Raw genomic sequence first — 26,487 nt, forward strand, 5'->3', positions numbered from 1 at the left:
AGGACTAAAATACACAAATTGTGCAGTTCGGTTCAGTGGGTTTTTTTGTATTCTAAATTAATGTCTTGGTTATTTAACAGACATTAAAATCTGTGAACTTGAAATCTATTGTTAAAACAAAAACAAAATTGCTTAAAACAAAAAATACAGTTCTGAAGCCAAGTTGACCTGTACATTTGGAATAATATCTGTAGGATTAACACAATCCCAAATCATATATCTGCAGCACCCTCTTGTGTTTGAAATTGAACAATTAGTCATTTTTAAAAAATAGTCAGCTTATTTACTTATTTCTGCTGAGTAATTCATAGTTTGTGTTGAATTTCTACAATTATTAAGGTGGAGGTATCAGTTTGAGGTAATAAATGTTTCATTCAGTTGAAACCTATTACTTTCATATCAATAAAACATTCAGAATTAGCATCAGGCTGCTGATATTAAATCTCATTATTTTGGCACTCACTGGTGATTTTTTTTTAAAGAAAGTTTTCATATAGACCAATCTTATCAATGATGGGAGAAGTTATAGAACTAGGGTTGCATAGTTGCATAGCAAGGGCAATCCATTTAGGATTGCGATGTGGAGGAATTTTGTCACCGAGAGAATACTGAATCTTTGGAGTTCTTTAATCCAAGGGCGATGGAAGCTCAGTCTTTGAATATGTTCAAGTCAACAATTGATGGATTTATAGATATGATTGACATCAAAGGTTATGGGAATATCATTGGAAACTTGTGTTAGATGATCAGCCATGATCTAGAATGGTGGAGAAGGTCAGAGAAGCTGAAAGGCTTTTTTCCTGCTCCTACCTTGCTGCCATATTTGTGGCAAGGTTATCCATTTCGTATCCTCTGGGACCTCGAAATATGCTTAAATTCTTTATTGGCCCCGCAGCTGTTTGAAACTGAATTTGTATAAATAAGCCTACCATCTTCCCACGTTAGGAAGGCAGTTTCAATGGCATATCACAATTTTCTACAATGTATGCATTTGGTTCAGAGAGCAGCTTTAGTTTTCATAACCACACGACAATGAGATCATTCCTCCCACATGAACTAGTCTTCCTCAAGAACTAAAGAAAACACTTATCAATTCTAATTTCTGGCAGGTAGTTGACAGAGCGAGAAAGGCAACATTTTGAAGTGCCATTTGGTAGACCATGTGAGCCAGGTTGTTGTTTTTGGTATTACTGAATCAGGGTACGTGGCACCCCCACTGAAAATCCTACACTGAATATTTGTCAAATGCTCGCAATTCTCAATCGTGCTTCTTTTGTGGCAATTTAAAGCGATTATACAAGTCCACTTTCATTTATTTGTGTTTGAATGAGAATTAAACTCAAAATGAGAGATATTTTCTTACAATATATAAAATCCGGAGGCATTTCAATTTGAAATATGCAAGTAAATGGCAACATTGTACACTTTTCACTGTATTTCTGTACTTGCGTACACAACAAAAAATCTAAGTATTATTTGTACTGTACTTGTCTGCAAAGCATATCAACAATTTATGCTGAGTCTTTCAAGTTTGTCAGACTCAACATTTTACATCGCTTGCACAAAGTTAAGTAATAATTCTATTATGAACTCTATAATTTTGTATAAACCTAGTTTAGATTTGGTTTTCAGAAAGACAAGTTGTTGTTTCTTTCTCCTTTTCATGTTCTAAATCTAAGTATTTCTATATTTAAGCAAACATCAAGGCTGCTTTCACTTTTACCATGTTTGGTCCCTAATCCATCAAATTAATTTTCACTCAATGAAACAGTTACAAAACAGTAATACATGAGAACGTCCTCAAAATTTTCAGTAACAATGCAACCTGGATTAACATCATTTGGAGATGCCGGTGTTGGACTGGGGTGGACAAAGTTAGTAGTCCAAGGTTATAGTCCAACAGGTTTAATTGGAAGTACACTAGCTTTCGAAGCGACAACAACGGCTACGACAATGGATGAATGGGCAGCGCACAATAATCAACAGACAGGAGGGTTCCCTCCCAGATGGGGAACAATTCAGCCTCAGACCTTTGGGTGACCATCCTCCAAGATGGACTTCCGGACAGGCAGCAGAGGAAAGTGGCCGAGCAGAGGCTGATAGCTAAGTTCAGTACCCATAGGGAGGGAGTCAACCGGGACCTTGGGTTCATGTCACATTACAGGTGATCACTATTGCACTACATACACACACACACACCCTTATAGACACACACACACACCCTTATAGACACACACACTCCCACACTCACACATGCACCCCCTCGCAGACTTAAGACACTCTGCACCCACTACACACACACACATTCTCACACTCACAACGCCCACCCCAGACAGACGAAGACCCACATGCACACATATATTTTGTGGTGTGAATTTGCACTTGCAGAGTTACATTGCACTTTGCTCAAAAACTGCATACATTCATGTAGAACTCTGAGCTCAAAAACTGCAGGAATTTATGTAAAACACTATTATCTCACTTATTAGATTAGAATCAATCTAAACATCAGGTCATAGACAGAGAACACAGGGGGCTAACACCTTCAACATGTTGTCTAGCTATCACCATTGTTAGCAGCTAACCCGAGAATGCAACTTTAAAAAGAAGGGTTTTGTGATTTACACATGAAAGAAGTGAAACTATCACTGTATTCTAACAAATGAAAGGCTTAACAGACAATCAATTTTGCATTATTGAAGATGCATTCCCTAACAAACGTAAAACCCAGGTTGCACATCCTCTTTAGATTAGATTAGATTACTTAGTGTGGAAACAGGTCCTTCAGCCCAACAAGTCCACACCGACCCGCCGAAGAGCAACCCACCCAGACCCATTCCCCTACATTTACCCCTTCACCTAACACTACGGGCAATTTATCAGGAAATTCACCTAACCTACACATCTTTGGACTGTGGGAGAAAACCGGAGCACCCGGAGGAAACCCACGCAGACAGTTGCCTGAGGCGGGAATTGAACCCGAGTCTCTGAAAGGCAGCAGTGCTAACCACTGTGCCGCTTGTAGGATCCCAGGATGTAATGTCAAAGAGGAACTAGGCAGTTATCCCTTATGCCCTGGCCAATTTTTAATCCTAAATCAAAACCGCAAAATGGATTATTGAGTTGCTTATCACTATGCTGTTGTTTTTTGAGAGCTGTGCACATATTGGCTGCTGCATTTCCTACATTACAACTGTAACGACATTTGAGAAGTATATCATTTTTTGTAAAGTACTTTACAATGTTTAGTGGTCTTGAAAGGTGCAATCTACATGCTACATAAACTCTTTGTTCAACCTGTTTAACAAAGCAGAAATTCCAACTGAGGTACAGAACCTGCATGGTCTTAATGGTTAAATGGGACAAAGGAAAGTCAAAGAAATGACTTCAAAGCAGAAAACGTTCAAAGGTAAAAGCCAAACTGACAGGTACAATGGCTACACCTGTGACACAAAGGAAATCTCATATAATGAAAACAGTCACATAAGTATTTGTTCCTTATGCAAACTTGACAATTAACACTCATTAAGCCTGTCCAGAGGTGACTTTGCTTTGAAGTCACATTAAACTCGAACATTATTTTGTCGACACCCAAAGTCTGATTTCAGCAAACAATAACAAATCAGTGCTAGCTACAAAAATCCAATATATAATAGGATTATGTCATAATTTTTTAAAAATCCAAAATTAATTAGATATATTACTGATTCCATGGATCTCCTTCTCTTTAGTTACTCCCTACCAAACTTTCCTCAGTATTTTGTTTCCTGACTTTAATTTCTCCATACATCCAAAGTCATTGTCTCCACCATTAAAACAATTACCTCCTTTCACAAGATTCTATCATAAACTTCAGTTCTCTATCAGCTCTCTCAAATGTTTCTATCTTCAAAGCCATTAAATATGTAATTTCTTGACAGATTTCCACCAGAGTACTTTTTAAGTTGCACAGGACTTTGGTGTCACTTATTAATTATCCCCTCTGTCTGTGACCACATTTCACCAGCCCTGCACATTCCTATTAATCCATCTGCTGCTTTTGATAAAAGATTATTTTACCCTTTTCCAATTGATCTCATTATTAGTCCGTCTTCACGCCATTGTTCTTTTGATTCCATTTGTGCCTGTCCCATAATGCACCATATAACCACCAATGGGATTTCTCTCTTTGCCCATGCAGTCATTGCTGGTATCCATATTTGGTTACATCATCTTCATTACCCACCTACTACTTCATAGTGGTATCAGAAAGCACAATGTCAAGTTCTACATCAATGTTACAATGACCCATTTTACCTCTCCATTGCCTCTTGATTGCAAATCTTTTGCGAAACTGACTCCCTGACTGAATTTTGAATGAGGAGCTAGTTTCAGAAATGCAAAAGTGAAGCCAACCTCTTGTCTTCCATCAATTTCTATATGATTCTGCTCTTAAATTCAACAATCTTTCCAAATTCCATCCAAGGCTTAGTGGGGTTAGTATCCTGGAGCTTTGTGCTGATTGATCCTGAGCTGAATTTTCATTTCTACATCTGCCTGATCTGTTGTCTTCCACTAATATAACATGACTTGCATACACCACCTAATCTTTCATATTGCTACCAAAACTTTAATTCATGCCTCTTCACGGCTTAATTTCAGTGATAATCCATTACATGCAAGCTGAAACAAGAGGGCATTGCGTCAAAAATTAGGGGGAGCAGATTTAGGAGTGAATTGAGAAGGAACTTCTTCACCCAGAGGATTGTGAATCTGTGGAATTCCATGCCCAGTGAAGTGGTGGAGACTTCCTCAGTAAATGTTTTTAAGCTAAGTTAGATAACTTTTTTGAACAGTGAAGGAACTAAGGGTTATGATGAGAGGGTGGGTAAGTAGAGCTGGGACCACAAAAAGATCAGCCATGATTTTACTGAATTGCAGAGCGGGCTCAAATGGCCATATGGCCTACTTCTGCAACTATTTCTTATGTCCTTATGAATGAAATCAAACTTCCACTGCCCATATTCACACTTCTGCTCCTTGCAAAGTTCCATCAGCTCAAAGTGTCCCAGAAATCAATTTCAAGATCATTCTTGTCCAATTGAACAGCCAAACCCAGAATATTTTAATGAACCCGTCCAGCTCCACAGTTCTACTTTCATCCTTACCTCCATTTTATTTTACATCATCCTTGCCTCTCCACTGACACTCACTCTTCCAGCAAGGGTAGACTCTTTTGGAACTCCCCATGTTTCAACCTTCCCATTATGCATTTTCAAAGTTTATTCAACAATCATCTCGACAAACCTTACTCCATTGTACCTATTTCTTTTCTGTCTGAATCAGAATTGTGCAGTGGGCTTTGTCTTGATTAGTATTGTTCAACCACTAGCATAGGAATTACTCACTATTCAATATTTCAAAAAGATATTCTGCAAAATACTGAATCGTGATTTCTTTTAAGAAAAATGCACGGATATCCTATACTTTTTTCATCTTGAAGTTGGTTCTTAAAATTAAATGAACAGCAAAATCCACAAATGTGCAAAAATTGACAATGAAAAAAAGCTTGCTCTTACTTCACCTCAGATCGACTCATTAGCTTTTCTGCGTGTGATGTGAATTGAACATCCAGGAATTTTAGTTCTCCCTGCTTGACATTAACACCAAGCAACGTTTTATAAAATTAAAGACATCAATATAATTAGAGGACAGCAACACCTAATCACAGCCTATAAGAGAGGATTCTTACCAAACATTATTTAAAGACATATTCTACCTTTTTAAAACAAGCAGGAAAAGTAGAAAAGACATAGATTAACACAAATATCAGCGTAAACCAAAACTCTCACTTGTCCGTCACATGTCACAGCCAAAATTCCATGATTTGGAGGAGGTATTGGACTGGGGTGGACAAAGTTTAAAAACTACACAACACCAGGTTATAGTCCAACAGGTTTATTTGGAAACATTAGTTTTCCTAGCAGGTGGAAGTAGTGCTTTGAAAGCTAATGCTTCAAAATAGGCCTGTTGGACTATACCCTGGTGTTGTGTGATTTTCAAAACTCTACATAACACTTGAAAAGATTAATATAAACAAGAAGGCTCATCTGTAATAAAGATACTGGGATACCAATGGGAGAAATGGTGGCACCATTGTAATATCACCAGACTAATAATCCAGAGGCTCAGACAAATACCCTGGGAACATGGCTTCAAATTCCACTGTGGCAGCAGGTGAATTTAAGTTACTAAAATTGAAAACTCGTCTCAGTAATGTTGCCAGGAAATGATCATCAGTTGTTGTAAAAATGCAGCTAGTTCGCCAATGTCCTTCAGGGAATAAAATCAGTAGTCTTTACAAAGTCTGACTCTTATATTGCCCTCTGTAATGGTTGAGCAAGTTACAATACATATATCCCATGAAAGAATTTTTGAAAACCTTAAGAGGTACTGTATCAATTTACTGTTGACTTTTTAGATTAGATTACTTACAGTGTGGAAACAGGCCCTTCAGCCCAGCAAGTCACACCGCCCCACCGAAGCGAAACCCATCCATACCCCTACATTTACCCCTTACCTAACACTACAGTGCAATTTAGCATGGCCAATTCACCTGACCCGCACATCTTTGTGTGCTGTGGGAGGAAACCGGAGCACCTGGAGGAAACCCACGCAGGCAACCCACGCAGGCACGGGGAGAACGTGCAAACTCCACACAGTCGCCTGAGTCGGGAATTGAACCCGGGTCTCTGGCGCTGTGAGGCAGCAGTGCTAACCACTGTGCCGCCCACTAAACTTATTAACAATAAACTTTTGTCTAGTAGATTTATATGTTCTTAATCAAATAATGTGTTCTTACTTCACACAAGCATTGTAATAAGCCATTATATAAAACCAAAAGAGAAAATGCTGGAAAATCTCAGCAGGTCTAGCAGTATCTGTAAGGAGAGAAAAGAGCTGACTTTTTTTTGTTTCAAAAATATACTTTATTCAGAAAATACTTTGATCTATACAAGTGGACATGCTATACATATGTAAACATTCCATTTATTTGGATACCAAAACAGAGTAATCGTTCCTATTTACAGGTCTGTCCAATTACATTTTTTAGCTGAGGCGTCAGCAGAGCCCAACTGACTGCATGGGCCCCCTGTTCTTCTTTAGGCAGGCAGATGTTACACGGTGGTCTTTCCCCACCGTGCCTTGGCGGCAGTTGCCCCAAGCTTCAGCGTGTCCCTCAACACGTAGTCCTGGACCTTGGAATGTGCCAGTCTGGAATACTCAGTTGGGGTCAACTCATTCAGTTGGAAGATCAACAGGTTTCGGACCGCCCAGAGAGCATCCTTCACCGAGTTGATGATCCTCCAGGCGCAGTTGATATTCGTCTCAGTGTGCGTGCCAGGGAACAGGCCATAGAGCACGGAGTCCCGCGTCACGGCGCTGCTCGGGACGAACCTCGACAAACACCACTGCATTCCTCTCCAGACTTCTACGTAGGCACATTCCAGAAGGAGGTGTGTGACAGTCTCGTTCCCTCCACAGCCGCTTCGAGGGCAGAATGCGGTGCGGCTGAGAGTCCGAGCGTGCATAAAGGATCTCACAGGCAGAGCCCTTCTCACCACCAGCCAAGCCTTGGTGCTTGTTGGAAAGTTCTGGCGATGAGGCATTCTGCCAAATGGCTTTGACAGTCTGCTCAGAGAACCACCCGATAGGAGCGGCACTCTCCTTTTCCCGAAAGGTCTCAAGGACACTACGTGCTGACCACTTCCTGATGGACTTGTGGTCAAAGGTGTTTTTCTTCATAAACTTCTCCATGACGGACAGGTGATATGGAACTGTCCAACTACTCGGAGCGATCCGCGGCAGCGAGGCCAGGCCCATCCTTCGCAACACCGGGGACAGGTAGAACCTCAGTACGTAGTGACACTTGGTGTTTGCGTACCGGGGATCCACGTATAGCTTGGTGCAGCCACACACAAAGGTGGCCATCAGGGTGAGGGTGGCATTGGGTGTATTTTTTTCCCCGTTGCCCAGATCTTTGTACAGTGAGTCCCTTCAGACCCGGTCCATCTTTGATCTCCATATAAACTGGAAGATGGTCTGGGTGACTGCAGCAGCACAGGTTCTTGGAATCGGCCAGACCTGTGCCACGTATAATTTCAATGACAGTGCCTCACACCTGATGACCAGGTTTTTTCCTTCGATGGAAAGCGACCATAGCTTCCATCTGCCCAGTTTCTGTCTCACTTTGCTGATATGCTCCTCCCAAGACTTGGCACATGCCCCAGCCCCCCCGAACCAAATACCCAGCATCTTCAGGTGGTCGGTCCTGATAGTGAAGGGGATCGAGGATTGGTCAGCCCAGTTCCCAAAGAGCATGGCATCGCTCTTGCCTTGGTTTACCTTGGCCCCCGAGGCCCGTTCAAACTGGTCACATATGCACATGAGTCTAAACACGGACAGTGGATCTGAGCAAAAAACGGCGATGTCATCCATGTACAGGGAGGCCTTAACCTGCAGGCCCCCGCTGCCAGGAATAGTCACCCCTCTCAGGCTCGCATCCTTCCTGATGGACTCGGCAAATGACTCGATGCAGCACACAAACAAGGCAGGAGAGAGAGGGCAGCCCTGCCTGACTGGGAAGCTATCTGATTCCCACCTGTTGATTGAGACTGCACTGACAATGTTGGTGTAGAGCAGTCTGATCCAATTGCAGATTCCCTCCCCAAAGCCCTTTTTGGAGAAAAATCTCTCATATACCTGTGTGATATCCTGTCAAAGGCTTTCTCTTGGCCCAGGCTGATCAGGCAGGTGTCCAACCCTCTGTCCTGCACGTAGGCGATCGTATCCCTGAGGAGTGCGAGACTCTCAGCGACCTTCCTGCCCGGCACAGCACAGGTTTGGTCAGGGTGCATCACCGACCCCAGAGCAGACATGACCCAGTTGGCGATTACCTTTGACAGAATTTTGTAATCAGCATTCAACAGTGAGATTGGTCTCCAATTTTTGAGTTCCTCCCTCTCCCCCTTCCGTTTGTAGATGAGGGTGATGATGCCTTTCCTCATAGATTCACTCATGGTACCTGCCCGAAACAACATACTTACATACACCTCCAGCAGGTCCTGGCCAATCAAGTCCCACAGAGTGGAATAGATCTCGACCGGTAAGCCGTCGCTTCCGGGAGTTTTATTCTTTTCGAAGGACTCGAGGGCCTTGGTCAGAAAAGAGCTGACATTTCGAGTCTAACTGACCCTTTTTCAAAGCTTTAAAATAAGGGAGAAATAGGGAGGTATTTATAGTAGGCTGAGGGAAGCTGAGTCACGGCTCCAGAAGCAAAGGTAGCAATAAAGAGATGCTAATGACAGTGCATAGAGAGGTTATAGGGAGATTAGGAGCTGTGAATGACCAAGGCTGAAGCCAGCGCTATGTGACAAAATATGTGGGGGATGGGTGAAGCAGAGGCAAAATGGAAAACAGGGGAGAAGGGTCGCAAAAGGGGAAGAGGAGAGGAAAAAGGTGATGAGAGAATGGGGAGCGAGAGAAAGAGAGACAATCAAGAATAAGAGGTACAGAACAGTGAAGAAAATATAAAAGTAAATAAAATAAATGAAATAAAATTACGGAGCAGAATGAAAACAGAGGGGTAATCACCAGCCTTGGTCATTCACAGCTCCTGATCTCCCTATAATCTCTCTATGCACTGTCATTATTGCTACCTTTGCTGCTGGAGCCATGACTCACCTTCTCTCAGCTTAGTATAATGCTGCCTGAACTGCTGTGCTCTTCCAGCACCACTAATCCAAAATTTACTTAGTATAAATACCTCCCTATTTCTCCTTTTTTTTAGCTTTGACAAAGGGTCAGTTAGACTTGAAACATCAGCTCTTTTCTCTCCTTACTGCCAGACCTGCTGAGATTTTCCAGCATTTTCTCTTTTGGTTTCAGATTCCAGCATCTGCAGTAATTTGCTTTTATCCAAGCTATTGTATAATTTCTGTTTTTATTTTCTGGCATTGCAATTTTAATGCAAAGATTCTACCAATCAAAATCACAACTCTAAATTAGATACATTCTGATCAATGTGTATAGAGATGTTATGACGCACCTCTGAAGTAAACGGGACTTAAACTCAGGCCTTCTGGGATGCATACCACCACAAGGATCCTCACATCTCTGAAGTACATAAACAAAATAAGATTTTAAACAATATTTATTTTGATTGCAACAAAATGCCAATTATAGAATCCCTACAGCGCTGAAAGAGGCCGTTCAGCCCATCAAATCTGCACTTACCCTCTGAAGAGCATCCCACCCAAACCCAGCCCTAGATCCTATCCCCATAACCCTGCATTTACCATGGCTAATCTATCTTGCTACCACATCCCTGGACACCACCACTAGAGCATGTCATCAAACAGAATTTGAGATGGTCATGTATTCATAAAAACAGATTAAGAAGCTGAGTTTTTTTGCTGGGCCACTTGCAAGGTGTCTTGCAAAAATTGCACTGTGTCTTGATACTCAGCTTAAAGCAGACAGCCTGTTTATGTCAAAACATCAGAAGGAACACATCAAAGCCAATGTCATACATAGCAGTAATGCCTGGAAAAAGCTGATGCCGAGACCTAGGAACATCACAAATAGGGGGAGTGGGCCATTTAGCCCCTGTCCTGCCACTCAATAAGATCATGACTGATCTGCCACAGGCCTCAGCTCCTCTTTCATGGCAGCTGAATAGATTTTGGAAATGTTGGGAGTTGAAAATTCTATCTTCTCTTCAAACACTTGCCATGATCTAGCTTCCACAACTCTCTGGGGGCAAAGAATTCCAGACATTCCATATTGTCTGAGAAGAGATTGATTTGCATGTCAGTTTTAAATGAGTATTCCCTTATTTTGTGACTATGTACCCCAATTTGAGATTCCCCCCCACGAGTGGAAACATTTCAACATCTAGCCTTCTTAAAATCTTCCATTCTGTAAGTGCTAAAGCATTGGTTCTAAACATAGTTGGTTAAAGAACACCTTTTCAAAAGGATTAGCAATTACAGAATCCCAACCAATCTAAAATCATTGTACACAGCCAAATAAAGTTACTACACATTTACAGTTCCCAAAGGTTCACTGTTCTGTTGAAGAAACTTGTATGAAATTAAGTTAAGGTTGCCTGACATAGCAAATGTTGAAGTATTCACAGTAATGTGAAAATGTTTATCCTCCCTAAAAGTATCCATTGCGGATCAACAATAGCTGGTGATGCTCATAGAAATATACAGCATGGAAACAGGCCGTTTGGCCCAACTTGCCCATCCTGACCAGGTTCCTAAACTGAATTCATCCCATTTGCCTGCATTTGGCCCAAATCGCTCTGAATCATTTCTATCCGTATACCTGTGCAAATATCTTTTAAACGTTAGAATTATACCTGCCTCTACCACTTCCGCAGGCAGCCTTTTCCATACATGTACCACCTTCTGTATGAGGGACCATCAGGTCCCTTTTAAATCTTTCTCCTTTCACCTCAAACCTATGCCCTTCCCTACCCTGACAAAAAGACCTTGGATATTCACCCTATCTATGCTCCTGAAGATTTTATAAACTTTTATAAGGTCACCCCTCAGCTTTCCATGCTCCAGGGAAAAAAAGTTGCAGCCTCTCAAATCTTCCAATCTCGGTAACATCCTTCTAAATCTTTTCTGCACCCTTTCCAGTTTAATAACCTCCTACCTAAAGCAGGATAACCTGACTTGTACACAGTACTCCAAATGTGGCATTATCAATGTCACGTACAGCTGTAACATGACATCCCAACTCCTGTACTCTATTCTCTGAAGTCAAGCATGCCAAATGCCTTCCTCACACCCTGACTACCTGTAAAGCCACTTTCAAGGAACTGTGTAGCTGCACCCCTAAGTCTCTGTTCGACAACACTCCCCAGGATGCTGTCATTAATTGTTTAAGTCCAGCCCTGGTTTGCCTTACCGAAATGCAACAGCTCACATTTATCTGAATGTTGAAGATTTTTTTTCTCAACCCTTACTGTTTACAATCTGATTGTGCTAGAAGATTGCTTTTAGTCTGTGTATATGACATTTTTATCACCGGGACTCTCCCAGTGACTGGGACCCTGCTTTTAGTCCAGGTCTAGGAATTTAATTATTTTTCAACAGCATGGGTATCTGGCCCATGCTAACCTATTTGTAAGTCTTTCAGAAAATCTGTATAGACCCTAATTAATTTGTTGTTGTGTTATGTTTTTATAAATTGTTAGACAACAATAATGTCTACTTTTTTCAAAACAATTTTTTTTCAGTTATTCAGTTTAAGACCTAAGATGAAATGAACAGTCATCAAACCAATATTTCAGGCAGCAGGTAATGCCTGTGACAGTACAAATTATTCACAGATAAATTAATAAAGAAAAGTTACACACTCATGGTTCTTGTTAAAAAAGATGGCACATTTATTGCTACATAAATGTTATATATACATATGTTTTCTGATATCCTTTTTACTTCTTGCTGTTGCGTGGAAAGGTTCATCAACAATACCTTAAATTTGACACGGGTACAATCTGCATCAACCAACAATGGAAACTGGAGAACAAGATGTGAAGCAACTTATCTCAGACATTTAGCTTGTACGATACTCCATAGGTACTACACAGTATTTAGCTAGAACCTACAATGTTCTTAGGATGCTTATTTTATTTTCTGATATTAATGGACAGGTTATGGTAAATAACCTACACTTTTGCTACCTAATATAGTAAAATAAAGTAAGAAACTTTTTTACTGAAAACTTTTGATTTCAAAAATCTAGAAAGAGTAATATTTAGAATTCAAGAAATTTTCTTACAAGATTATTGTATAAAAGACTAGCTACAGTGAAAAATAAGCCAAATGTTTTCTTTGTTTCTTTTTGAAGCAAAGCTTCTGGGCATAATGCAGTCTATTATAGCCAAAGGGAAAGAAAGCTTAGAACCAAGCTCAGAAGAAAAGGCCAGTGGCACGTGATCACTTTAGCACATTTTAAGCAAATGTTAGCTTACAAACAATGAACTGAGGAACAAGGCCACAGATACAGTAAATTAGGTGTTAACTGTTCTTGAATTAGTCGCCATGAATCAATTAAAATAACAAAATCATACACAATTGTCAAAAAAGAATTCATTCTCTGAGAACCCTTCCAAAACAAGTGTTCAGCATTCCTATCAGACAGTCATGACAACTTAACACAAATTTTGCTCTCAAGTTGCCTTAGTGCTTAGAACAAAGGAATGCATTATTTGTTCATTTTGTTGAGTCAGTTGTCAACAATTACAGACAATGTTCAGACAACATAAGTAACCTTGTCAGATATTTTCTCTCCAATGCTTCTTTTAAATGGAAGACAGTTTACATGGAAGCTAAGGAGCTTGAATCCATATAAATAGAAACCAGCCGGGGAGGAAACACAAAAAAATTAAGTGGTTTCAAAACAACTCGTGTGAGTTAATGCCATGATGGCTTCAAAACTCAGGGCAGTCGCATTACTGGCTGCATCAGTCTTGGGATCCCTCTCCACTGATTAGCCACGCAGATAAGGAGTCATCAAAAAGAAAGTATGGTCTCAGAAAGTTGGTGACCGTTGCTCCTTTTTCCCCTCCAGAACTTTAATTCAGCTGACAGCACTACTTTGTTCATTGTCAACATTACTGGCCCTGGTGAACCAAGGATTTTATCAGCTCTTGATGCTTTTTCAGAGCCTAAAACCTTTGTTTTGCATCTGTGCTTAATTACAGCAAACACTTTCACATGTACTAAATGTAGTATCAACTGCTTGAAAAACAAAACAATTCTAAAATTAGAAATTTTCTAATTTACACTTCACGTTACAAGTTTTACTATGAAGCCTAGAAGCTTAAAAGTTTGTATAATTACAAATAAAAGAAATAAGAATGGGTGTTTACTTGAAAGTTTGAAGAAAGCTAACCTTATTTCAAGCTAAATGATGCCATGGTCAGACCTGCCCTTTTTCAGTAAGAGCACATTTTGCTATTATAGCAAATTGCTTATGACACAAGCATTGAACATAATGTAGGAAATAAAAATGTGACCACAACTGTTCACACAACCAGAGAACAAAAAAATACACTCTAACAAGGAATATTTTGTTACATGGAAAAAGCTATTTGTGTGGCCAAAGGAATGAAGAGGACAATGAAGACTCTTCCCTCCCTTTTTTAAGACACTAATAGGTTCTGGGAATGCTAGGGTTAGAGGTCATTACTGCTTTGTTCTCTGCTTATGAACAGCTTTAACAGATACTAGCATCAGCCCAGCTGAGAATGAAACAACTGAGATTTAAACATTTCCCTTTCAAAGTAGACCTTACAGTTCAGTAGCAATAAATAATTTTATTTTTTGTCTTAAATGCATTTCATCAACCAACAAGTTTAGGCACAAGGCAACTTCCACAAACTGTGGAACAATTGCAACAGTCTCTGATTGTGTGGAAGCAACACTGCTTGCAACAGACTGATATGTACTATTATGGGCCAAAATTCAGATTTGGGACAAATAGGTTTTCAGTGGGCTGAACGTGATGCCATATTGATCAAGAGATTGCTTCTGGGTTTCTGCTTCAAGTGCGTTATGTTTTCCAACTGTGGCTTCTTGAAAGAAAGTTAGTTGGCTGGGTCCTTGTATGGAAAGATGACTCATTTGTTATTCTACAAAAATGATCCAGACTTCTAACCTGCAACTGAAAGAGAAAGATTCAGCACAAAAGCTAAAAGTAGAAATAAAATAATGGAAATATGCAGTTCACACAGAGCTGCTGCAATAATATTCCATTGTTCTTTGATTTCCTCAAAGAACACCTCCCTATTCTTAAGTCTTCCCACAGACATATCGACCTCCCCATAACCTTCTCTAACTGAGATCAGAAGTCTGTAATATTACCACCAAAGAATAACAATCAGTCTCTTAACAGAATGAGTTTAGTAACTTTCCAATAGTCATGAACTTACCTATACCAGATTGACAGCAGCAATTCAACAGGTAGCTCCCTGCATCTTTTCATGGGCAATTAGGGATGGATAATAATGGCCTTAGCAACAAAATGCACATCCCAAGAACAAAAGAAATAAAACGACTATATTTCAAAAATAAAGTACTTCAACTGGTGTAAGCAATTTTGGTTCTATAAAATAGATTTCCTCCTTAATAGGTAATAAAATGCTCAACCTGTCAAAATTATGTGGGTGCAGGGATGTGTGGGGTGAGTGAGTTGCGAGAGTAAAGGGAAGAGAGCCAAAAATACATAGGAGCTGCTTAAGACACATCCAAGGAATCTCTCACTCCTTTGGATTGCATATACAAAGGAACCTCTATTATCTGAACGAGATGGGCAGGCCCTCTCTTGTTTGGATAATTGATTATTTGGTTAATTGATTCAATGCCTCTGCTCTGGGGTTCGGTGTTTTCCCTTTTCCTCGCACTGCCTGCCGTGCTCCCTCCCTCTGTCTCAGGGTTTGTTTCTAAGCAGATTCACACTTGTGTGTAAGGGACCTGCAGCATTGCTGAAGCCTCCCACCTCCCGACCAGTGCAATGGGATTGACAGGGATCACTTGTTAAGTAGACTCCCCATTCAGGAGATGAGGCAGCAACACACTGCATGCGAGCTCCCGACCTCCGTCCACGTCCCCCTCCCCACAAAACCCCCATCTCGCCCCTGCACTCATCCAACATTGCTTCCTCCCACCTTTCTGCACCCCCCCCCCCCCACACCAGCAGCCAGACTGGACACCCAAAGTAAGACTGCTGCTGCCTTTGGGGGGTGAGTCTCAAAATAGCACAGTCACACACACAACTTTTTGACAAGTTCCACCTTTGTCCTCAGGATAATGTTGGAGAGATTATCTGGGGGGGGCGGGGGGGTTAGTGTGCACCACCGTGTAGAACTCCAGGGATTGTGGGGGAGGAGGGAGAGAGAGAGAGAGAGGCCAGTCATTTGGAGACAGTGCCTGGACTCCCATCAATGTCCAGGTTTGTTCTCGGCAGCATTTCAGTAAATTGGATTCATTTTTAATCATTGTAAACAAAAGACGCGATCAGTATTGAAACACCTCTTTGATGTAATGTTTCTATCAGGACCTTCAGATCTTCGATAATCCAAAATTCGGATAATCGAGAATCCTTTGTACATAGACCGAGGAAACTCGATTATCCGAATACCAATTGTCCAAAAAATGGATTATCTGAAGGAGATCTCGAGGTCCCGATAGAAACATTGCATCAAAGATGTCTTTCCAACAGGGATCGCGTCATTTGCTTAAAGTGATTGAACAGGCACCGTCTCCAAATGACTGACCGCCCGTGCTTTCTCTCTCTCTCCCCCCCACACTTGCCCTGTAGTTCTACCGAGGGGTTTACCCTAAACCCCCGTCCCCAGATAATCTTTCCAACATTGTCCTGTACAGGGCAAATGTGGAACCTGTCAAAAAGCTGTAGTAGAAAGATGTGTACGCATGCATGTAAGTGTTGAAGACTTACTCCACAAAGGCAGCTGCAACAGCAGTCTTGTTGGTGTACAGTCCGCTGCTTTGTAAAGGGGGCAGGGTGGATGTGGTGGGTGGTGTTGGAAGGGGTTTGGGAGGTAGGCGGGGGTGGTGTTGGATGGGTTTGGGTGCATTGGGGTGGGGGTGGGGGGCGCGCGGTGTTGGGGCAGGGCCTTCTGCGCTGTCTGCTGCTGCAGTCTCCTGAATGGGGAGCAGACTTTAAAAACTCCGAGCCCCAAAGGAAAGGCCTTTAATTGATTAACTGAACAATCGATTATTTGAACGAAATAGTGCCCGCCCACCTTGTTCGGATAATCAAGGTTCCCCTGTATATCCATTAGATCTAGATGAGAGTGGTGCTGGAAAAGCATAGCAAGTCAGGCAGCATCTGAGGAGCAGGAAAATCAACGTTTCGGGCAAAAGCCCTTCATCAGGAATAGAGGTAGGGTACCTGCAGAGTGGGGAGATAAATGAGAGGGGTTGGGGGTGGGGAGAAATTAGCATAGAGTACAATAGGTGAATGAGGGTGGGGATGGAGGTGATAGGTCAGAGACGAGGGTGGGGGAAGGTAGCAAAGAGTACAATGGGTGAATGGGGGTGCGGATGAAGGTGATGGTCAGAGAGGAGGGTGGAGTGGATAGGTGTAAAGGAAGGTAGGACAGGTCATGAGGGCGATGCTGAGCTGGAAGGTTGGAGCTGGGGTGAGGTGGGGGAAGGGGAAATGAGGAAACTGGTGAAATCCATAATGATGCCATGGGGTTGAAGTGGTCTGAGGCAGAAGATGAGGCGTTCTTCCTCCAGGCGTCAGGTGGTGAGGGAGCGGCGGTGGAGGAGGCCCAGGACCTGCATGGCCTCGGCAGAGTGGGAGGGGGAGTTGAAATGTTGGGCCACAGGGCGGTGGGGTTGATTGGTGCCGGTGTCCCGGAGACGTTCCCTAAAGTGCTCTGCTAGGAGGCGTCCAGTCTCCCCAATATAGAGGAGACCGCATCAGGAGCAACGGATACAATAAATGATATTGGTGGAAGTGCTGATAAAACTTTGATGGATGTGGAAGGCTCCTATTCATTCCATTGGTTGATACAAAATAAAGAGGATCACAAACCAACTTTAAATGTTTGCTAATGCTTAAAGCCAATTAAATAGAAGTATACAACAAGTTTTACATATTCCAAACAACAACATAGTTAATCCATCTATAACATTATCACAACATTGAGAAAAATAATTGAAGTGACCAATGTGAGGGCAACAATGGGTAGAAAGCAACAGAACTTAAAAAATGTGATCCAAACATTAAATGCTAACTTTAATACTAAATTGAAAATAGTACCTGGCAGTTTACATATGACCCATAGGGTTGGTACTGTCGCTGAGACCAGGGTGAACTGCAGGATGTGCTGGTGGTGCCTCTGCCGATGCGGCAGAAGCCTTCTCCTCTTCTCTCCTTTTAAGGCAGGCTGCTTTTGGATTCAAGTTCCTCTCTATACATTTCAAAAAAGTAGTATATTTGGACAAAATAAAAGTTGAAATAACATAAGCATGATAATTCATAATTGAACATAGAACATAGAAAAATACAGCACAGTACAGGCCCTTCGGCCCTCAATGCTGCGCCGATTCAAGCCCACCTAACCTACACTAGCCCACTTTCCTCCATATGCTTATCCAATGCCCGTTTAAATGCCCATAAAGAGGGAGAGTCCACCACTGTTACTGGCAGGGCAATCCATGAAATCACGACTCGCTGAGTAAAGAAAATTGGGCTGGAAGCCAGTGATTTAAAGATTATCATAGAACCCCTACATATGGAAATAGCCCCTTTGGCCCAACAAGTCCACACCGACCGTCCGAAGAGTAACCCATCCAGACCCATTCCCCTACCCTATTATCCTACATTTATCCCTAACTAATGCACCTAACCTACACATCCCTGAACACTAGGGGCAATTTAGCATGGTCAATTCAGCTAACCTGCACATCTTTGGATTGTGGGAGGAAACCGGAGAACCCAGAGGAAACCCAAGAACACACAGGTAGGATATGCAAACTCCACACATACAGTCACCCAAGGCTGGAATCAAACCCGGGTCCCTGACGTTGTGAGGCAGCAGCATTAACTACTAAGCCACCATGTTGCCCCAGATGATTATACATTTGAGTCATACAGATGGAAACAGACTCTTCGGTCTAACTTGTCCGTGCCAAGCAGGTGCAGTAGTTCTCCAATAATGCGCCTTTATTAAGTGCGATTTGTCTGTAATACGATGTGACTTGCCGACGTTTTGCTTTATAAAGCGAACTCCTGTTCGCTGTTATGTAATTCTCATCCCCTGCATTAGGTGTAGCGGTGCATGGAGAACTGGACTCCGTGTTGGCATCAAGTGATCGGTGGGCTTGTGAACTTTCTCACAAAGAGCTTTGTGAAAGGTATTGTGAAATGTTTGTGCTAGTGGACTTGGAAAAGATTCATGAAAATGTCTGAGGACATGAAGCTGTGAGCAATTTTAATTCAAAAACTTAAAGAGTTGAGATGAATGAAATTTCACTGGAATTGATGAACAGTAAAAGGACAGTGTTGAAGAGCAGTCTAAAATTTGGCTTTGTTGTTTGTATTAAAAACTTTCTTCCTCTATTTTCATTAAAATAATATGTTTAAATGTTAAAGAATATTTGCAGTCTCGTGAATCTGTTTCAATGACAAATCACTATGGTAACCAAGTGCACAAAAATACCAGTACAGGGGCTTGGACATGGTCAGTCAGCTGCTTAGGGTGGTCAGAATCAAGAAACTCTGGGTGAGGGAGAGAAAGGTGTTCCTTTTGGTGCAGGTGTAGAGATATCCTGAGGGGGAGTGAGTAGACTGTGCAGAAGAGATTCAGGGTTAGTCAGGGTCAGATGTTAGCAAGGATTGGAGAGTGTGGGGAAGATGTTACAGAAACTGGTGGGTCCAGTAGCAGAGGTGGAGTGAGTGTGAGGTATGAACAAGAATATGGTGGAACTTTGACTGGAAGAATGGAAAAGGTCATTGACCTTCTTCCTACATTCTGTGAATTCTTTCAGAGGTTGAGACTGCACTGACCTGGATGGTAACCATGGTTCAGGTTGGTGTGGTTCCAGTAGATTAGATTCCTCTGTTAGTCTGTGAGAAAAGAACATCCTGCCTCTGCAGCACCCCATCCCCATCAGCAATATCTCCATGTCCCTGCCCACAAAGACAGGATCCAATTTTCCATTGTCAGCCATGTCCAGAGCTAATGTCAGGAACCATGCAGGGCAGCTCTGGATGGTCAACTCTTGTCTGGGTGCACTATATCTTTTTAAAGATGATGCTGCATCACTGATGTTGGTCAATTCTGGGATATCCAGGAAGTGGTGAGTTGATTTGGAAGAGGCACATTGTATGATGATGCTAGAATGTATGTTGGGGGGGCATCAAAGGGTGGGTTGGTGATAAATCAGGCAGGTTTTGTAAAACAAGATGATACGCATCCCCAAACATCATGACGTGAAGCCCTCGAAAAACTTGACAAAAGTGACACTTATCGAAAGAAACTAAGATTCAACCCTTGATCTACCAAGGCAGGTTTCATTCTCAGATCCGATTTGTGCAATGTTACCAATGAGATCAGAAGACTGGCTAGAATTTAATGCAGCTAGCAGGTATAGAAGCCAATCAAAAGTAATTCACTGAAGATTTGATGAATTGCACTTTACAGTACCATACAGCAGGGGAGTTACAACAGGTTAAAAGTTACTTGGACTGTGCTCTTGTTTGTGTTATTTTTGTTTCAATTTCTACTGGTATTTTTGGTGGTTCACTCCAACCCTGTTTTTCCCATAGGCCCCATTATTTCTATTGCATGATTTTCTGTAACATGGCCTCGAATGGGACCACAACTACGGCATTATAGGAAAAGTACTTGTATCCTAAACTGATCTAGTCCCACTTGCCAACATTTGGCCCATATCCTTTTAAATGCTTCCCATTCATATACCCATCAAGATGCCTTTTAAATGTTGTAATTGTACCATCCTCCACCACTTCCTCTGACAACTCATTCCACACAGTGTTTGAACAAGTTGCCCCTTAGACCTCTTAATTCTCCTCTCACCTTAAACCTATGCTCTCTCGTTTTGGACTCCCCTACCCTGGGAAAAAGACCTTAGCTGTTCACACTATCCAAGCCCCTCATGATTTTATAAACTTCTATAAGGTCACCAGTCATCCTCTGACGCTCCAGGGAAAACAGCACCATGTATTCAGTCTTTCCCTATAACTCAAACCCTCCAATTACTTGTTAATCTTCTCTGAACCCTTTCAAGTTAAACAACACCTTTCCTGTAGCAAGGAAACCAGAATTGAATGCAGTCTTCTAAAAGTAGCCTCACTAATGTCCTGATAAGGATAACAGGACATATTGATGTCTACAAAAACGCTCATTTTCATGAGGATAAATTCACTGGTTGACATGATTAATGGAGAGCTTCAAACTCATTTTTTTGACCACTTTGTCCATATCCTTTTGATACAAGCATTTTACAATGAAATGAGTAGCTGCACAAAGACATCCTTAAATCATGCAGCATCCCTAATAATGTCCAAGAATGGATAGGCCACAATATTATTGAAGTTTCTTTTGCAGAGAATGAGTTTATTGACTTCCTCAATTTTACCCTTTATCCCATACTCAGAGTCACAGCTACATTCTACTTGTATGATTATTTTCTAATCAACCTGTTCAGAGTAATGATACACCCCTGGATGAGGTGGGGCTTGAACTCTAGGTCTCCTGCCTCAGAGGTAGGGACACTAACACTGTGCCCATGCACCCTTGTCCTATTTGTATTCAATGAACAGCCATCACCAGTTTATCTTAACCTTAAAATGAAGACATCAACAAATTTTAACAAATGTTCTTAACTATTTAAAAATGACCCTCTATTGCATTACTTTGAAAGCCAATGCTTGAGTGTTGAGCAGTCAAGGAAAACTGAATTTTAAAAAAGCACAATTATTAACTAACTTTAAATGACTTACTGTTGCAATCAGTGAAAGGATGACTGCAGTTCCTATCTTGAGCTGATTAGAAAGCACAAGATGTGCTTTAAGAACAGGAAACTTGTGATGATCCTGCAGTTTCAGCTGAGCTCAGTTGGTAATGCTCTGACCTTTGAGCCAGAAGATTATAGGATCAAGTCACACTCCAGGACTTGAACACAAAAAATCTAGTTTGATAATTCAAGGCAATACTGAAGAATTTTCCATGAGACAACAAACCAAGGCCTTGCCTGCACCCTGAAATAGATGTAAAAGATTCTCTATCTCTAAGAAAAAGGCCAATACAGTAGTTATCCTCAAATCATCACAAAAATCAGAATGTTATTATCTGGTCATTAATTCATTGCTGTTTTGGGACTTGGCTGTGCAAAACTAATGGTCCTTTTCCTTATATTACCAATTTGACTGCACTGGAATATATTTTGGGATGATTATGAACGATACTATACAAAGTAAGTCTTCAAAATCTCCATATTGCTTGCTGCCACAACTGAATTATAAGAACTAAATAAAAAGTTCTGTAGATTTTATGTTAGTGTGTGCTGTTTTTAAATAAAAGTATAATGTAAACAGTAAAATATCATTCCAGAATCATCAGGAAGCTCCTCTGCAAAGTGGAATCCAGAATGGGAAACTGAATACTTATTAGAAATCCTCAATTTTTGAATCCTATACACCTGTACTAATCTGGATGTCTCATTTGTAGGTTATAAGAAGAAAACACAGTAGAAACATACACCTGATGTGGGAGTGGTGCTCCAAAAGCCACTGCTTCCAAATAAACCTGTTGGACTATAATCTGGGTGTTGTGTGAGTTTTAACTAGAAACATAAAAATTGTGGCATATAAAAAAAAACTCACCTCACAAGCCCAGTCTCATCAACTAATCGCAGAATAACAGTTCAGATGGTATCTGACAAGGACCCATAGTTTTGTACAATTCACAAAGGAAATTACAAATGTACGTTTTTTCAAACTTTAGTTGCTAAAACCTTTGGACAGATATTTTAAGAAATTATGAAAGTAAAAATATCCAGCTTTGACAAGTTCACAAAAGGATGATTAAAGCATCTCTAGATCTGAAATTCTGTTATTTTATCTCAATTTACTTAATCAGCAAAAATCTGCCCGAAAAGGGAACGTTTTTTCTGCTTGATAAATTGATCACAGCACTTTATGATTAAGTTCCAATTATCTGTCACAATGTAACATGCATTAGATGAAATTATGCATACTGCACTTTACATTGAGACCAGATGATTGTGACAAGATCACTGACGTCACTATAATATTGTGTTTCAGAAGTCAGCATAGGCCCAAAATTTGATCATTAAAATACCACATTTTGATTGAATGATTCCTGTCAATACATCTTAGTTGACCAAGAAAATGTGTCCAATGGCAACATTATGCCAAACACATTTCCATCTACCATCTGCTATCAAAAAGTTGATTACATTTTTCCCCATGCAAGTAAACTTATGAAGGAAATCACCCAGTAAAGGGAGAAAGTCAGATAAATTTTGCCATGCTTTGTTCTCAACTGGAGTGTCATTCAAAAAGACAACAAATTGGAAAATCAGGTACTGCAGACAATTGCATGCCTAGATTTCTGATTTTCCAGTCATTAATGATTGGAGCCTGCAAACTGAATACTGAGTTCCATAACAATTGGCTTACCTGACCTCCTAAGCAAGATTCTGTATCTAGTTTTGCAATTTGAAGTACTGTGGGTCTGAATGTAGTTATGCACAATTATAACCAGCTGTAAAACACACCCTCCTAAACAATAGTAGATAGCTAACACATGTCTGCTGCGATGTCACAAACATCAAAGTCAGCAGAATTCACTCTTCCTTGCCTGCAACTTTCTACTTCTGCCCCCATGCATACTTCCTTTTTGCTGCAGTCACGATTGCACTGGCATCAACAGCTCCCTTTGCATCTCAGTTTTTTTTCCATTTGGCCCAATCAAAAGTATCATCATCCCATTCAAAAGTGATGTGGGCCAAAGCCAAGCATCAAATATGCCAACATGCACAAGCTTAAAGGAAAATTGATTACTGATCAGGAAAAGAAATCCCTATTAAATTTTGGCTCTTTCTTCCTCCAAGAGAAACTAATTTTCAAACAGGCTATTCTTGTTATTTGGTGGTTCCACAACCCTGAGAACATGGCTGCTACCACCACTCTAACTCGTTTTTTTTGTATTGGTTTAAATTGGTCTAGAACCCAGGTATATTTTAATTAGATCTACCTAGTTTTGTTAAAAGGAAAAAAATGTCTATATCACACTTTTCATGACGTCAGGTTAAAACGTTTTATAGCTATTGTAATTAATGTGTAATCATTGCTACAATTCAGGAACCACAGCAAGCTCTTTGAGCACAGCAAACTTCCAAAACAACAAAGTGATAATGACCAAATAATCTGTTTCAATGGCGGGAATCAATATTAACTAGGATATTGAGAATAACCCTTGTTTCTGCTCTTCTTCAAGGGAGTGACTGGGGATCAACTTACATCAATTTGAAGGGACAGAGAGATCCAGCGTTTAATAGGCCATCTGACTAACAGTTTCTTCAACAGTGTAGCATTACTTCAGTATTGTTTGGAGTGTCAGGCTGGAGTTTGCATTCATAGCTTTTCAGTTCGACTTGTACCAACAACCAGACCAAGAGTTCTATCAACTTCAGCTATGGCTGACATAGTATGAATAGTGTTAAGGAAGAACTAAAAAAATTAAAAGTAGAATCATGAATATCTTCAAGATCAAGGTCAGGTATGGATGGTAGTAGGGACGCAGTGCAGAAGAACACACCAATTATATGGCTGTTCATTACTTAGGGTACAAAGGATTCAGGAAGCTCTTATGATCACTGAAGACCTGAACTCAAATTTAGCTCAAAATTCATGGAGCAATTATTTGCTAACTTGGCATCTGCATGCATGGAATGAGCTGGTGTCATATGACATTGCAAATGAATACTGGTTTCAGGATTCTAGCATTTTTAGAGTATTTAAATGAAACATGTAAATTTTAGATTAGTTTTAATGTAAATATTAGAATTAGTTTGTTTGCTGCAGCCAACTTTACACCAGAAATTACTGGAACTTGGAAACAGTTGGAAGATAATACTAACTTCAAGCAAGACAATTTGTGCGGTGATACATTTTCCTCTCCAAATTTCTGATCAGTGCCAATTCCTTCCCTCTGCAACATGGGGGATACACTTGAAAAGGCATTAGGGTAAAAGGTATTAGCTATCTCAGCTATCTTTAGATGTGCGCCTTCTGTCCACTAGAGAAGATGCCAATGAGTCCAATCCTACCTATATCCAAGTTGCAAACCTTTGGAGGAATTCAAAAATAGAAACCAGGGCACTGAAGCTTACTGGAATATTCTTACTGCCATTCCAACTGAAGCACATTGAGGTCTGAATATGGCAATTACTTGGTCTATAAGGATGAGCTGCTTATTACACTGCTGAGGAAGGCTGGCAACACAATTTTAAATTCTGGATCAGTGGTGCTGGAAGAGCACAGCAGTTCAGGCAGCATCCAAAGTGCAGCAAAATCGACGTTTCGGGCAAAAGCCCTTCATCAGGAATAAAGGCAGAGAGACTGAAGTGTGGAGAGATAAGCTTGGCTAGGTTAGGGGTGGGGAGAGAGTAGCATAGAGTACAATGGGTGAGTGGGGGAGGAGATGAAGGTGATAGGTCAGGGAGGAAAGGGTGGAGTGGATAGGTGGAAAAGGAGATAGGCAGGTAGGACAAGTCATGGTGACAGTGCTGAGCTGGAAGTTTAGAATTAGGATGAGGTGGGGAAGAGGAATTAAGGAAGCTGTTGAAGTCCACATTGATGCCCTGGGGTTGAAGTGTTCCGAGGCGGAAGATGAGGCGTTCTTCCTCCTGGCGTCTGGTGGTGAGGGAGCGGCGGTGAAGGAGGCCCAGGACCTCCATGTCCTCGGCAGAGTGGGAGGGGGAGTTGAAATGTTGGGCCACAGGGTGGTGTGGTTGATTGGTGCGGGTGTCCCGGACCTGTTCCCTAAAGCGCACTGCTAGGAGGCATCCAGTCTCCCCAATGTAGAGGAGACCGCATCGGGAGCAACAGATACAATAAATGATATTAGTGGATGTGCAGGTAAAACTTTGATGGATGCGGAAGGCTCCTTTAGGGCCTTGGATAGAGGTGAGGGAGGTGTGGACACAGATTTTACAGTTCCTGCGGTGGCAGGGGAAAATGCCAGGATGGGAGGGTGGATCGTAGGGGGGGGCGTGGATCTGACCAGGTAGTCACTGAGGGAACGGTCTTTGCGGAAGGCGGAAAGGGATGGGGAGGGAAATATCCCCCTGGTGGTGGGGTCTTTTTGGACGTGGCGGAAATGTCGGCGGATGATTTGGTTTATGCAAAGGTTTGTAGGGTGGAAGGTGAGCACCAGGGGCGTTCTGTCCTGGACAGAACATCTCCGAGACACCCGCACCAATCAACCACACCGCCCCGTGGCCCAACATTTCAACTCCCCCTTCCACTCTGCCGAGGACATGGAGGTCCTGGGCCTCCTTCACTGCCGCTCCCTTGCCACCAGACGCCTGGAGGAAGAACGCCTCATCTTCCACCTCGGAACACTTCAACCCCAGGGCATCAATGTGGACTTCAACAGTTTCCTTATTTTCCCTTCCCCACCTCATCCTAGTTTCAAACTTCCAGCTCAGCACTGTCACCATGACTTGTCCGGACTTGTCCGACCTGCCTAGTTCCTTTTCCACCTATCCACTCCACCCTTTCCTCCCTGACCTATCACCTTCATCTCCTCCTCCACTCACCTATTGTACTCTATGCTACTCTCTCCCCACCCCCAACCTAGCCAAGCTTATCTCTCCACCCTTCAGTCTCTCTGCC

The 26,487-nt window shown here is 41.6% G+C and overlaps 1 protein-coding gene across 5 annotated transcripts in view; it reads right to left on the reverse strand.

Moving 5' to 3' along the window:
• Window positions 1–12,844: 12,844 nt before the first annotated feature.
• Window positions 12,845–26,487, reverse strand: part of tcf12 (transcription factor 12) — a 332,010-nt gene continuing 318,367 nt past the window's right edge. For all 5 annotated transcript variants that reach the window (XM_060853127.1, XM_060853128.1, XM_060853126.1 and 2 more), the window contains 2 exons: window positions 17,857–18,007; window positions 12,845–14,727 (listed from right to left, as the gene is read on the reverse strand). In XM_060853127.1, the coding sequence (XP_060709110.1) occupies window positions 17,865–18,007 (143 nt within the window). In that variant the 3' untranslated portion in view covers window positions 12,845–14,727; window positions 17,857–17,864. The remainder of the gene's footprint in view (window positions 14,728–17,856; window positions 18,008–26,487) is intronic.

Source organism: Hemiscyllium ocellatum, chromosome 39, assembly GCF_020745735.1.
Source record: "Hemiscyllium ocellatum isolate sHemOce1 chromosome 39, sHemOce1.pat.X.cur, whole genome shotgun sequence".
Taxonomy (NCBI): domain Eukaryota; kingdom Metazoa; phylum Chordata; class Chondrichthyes; order Orectolobiformes; family Hemiscylliidae; genus Hemiscyllium; species Hemiscyllium ocellatum.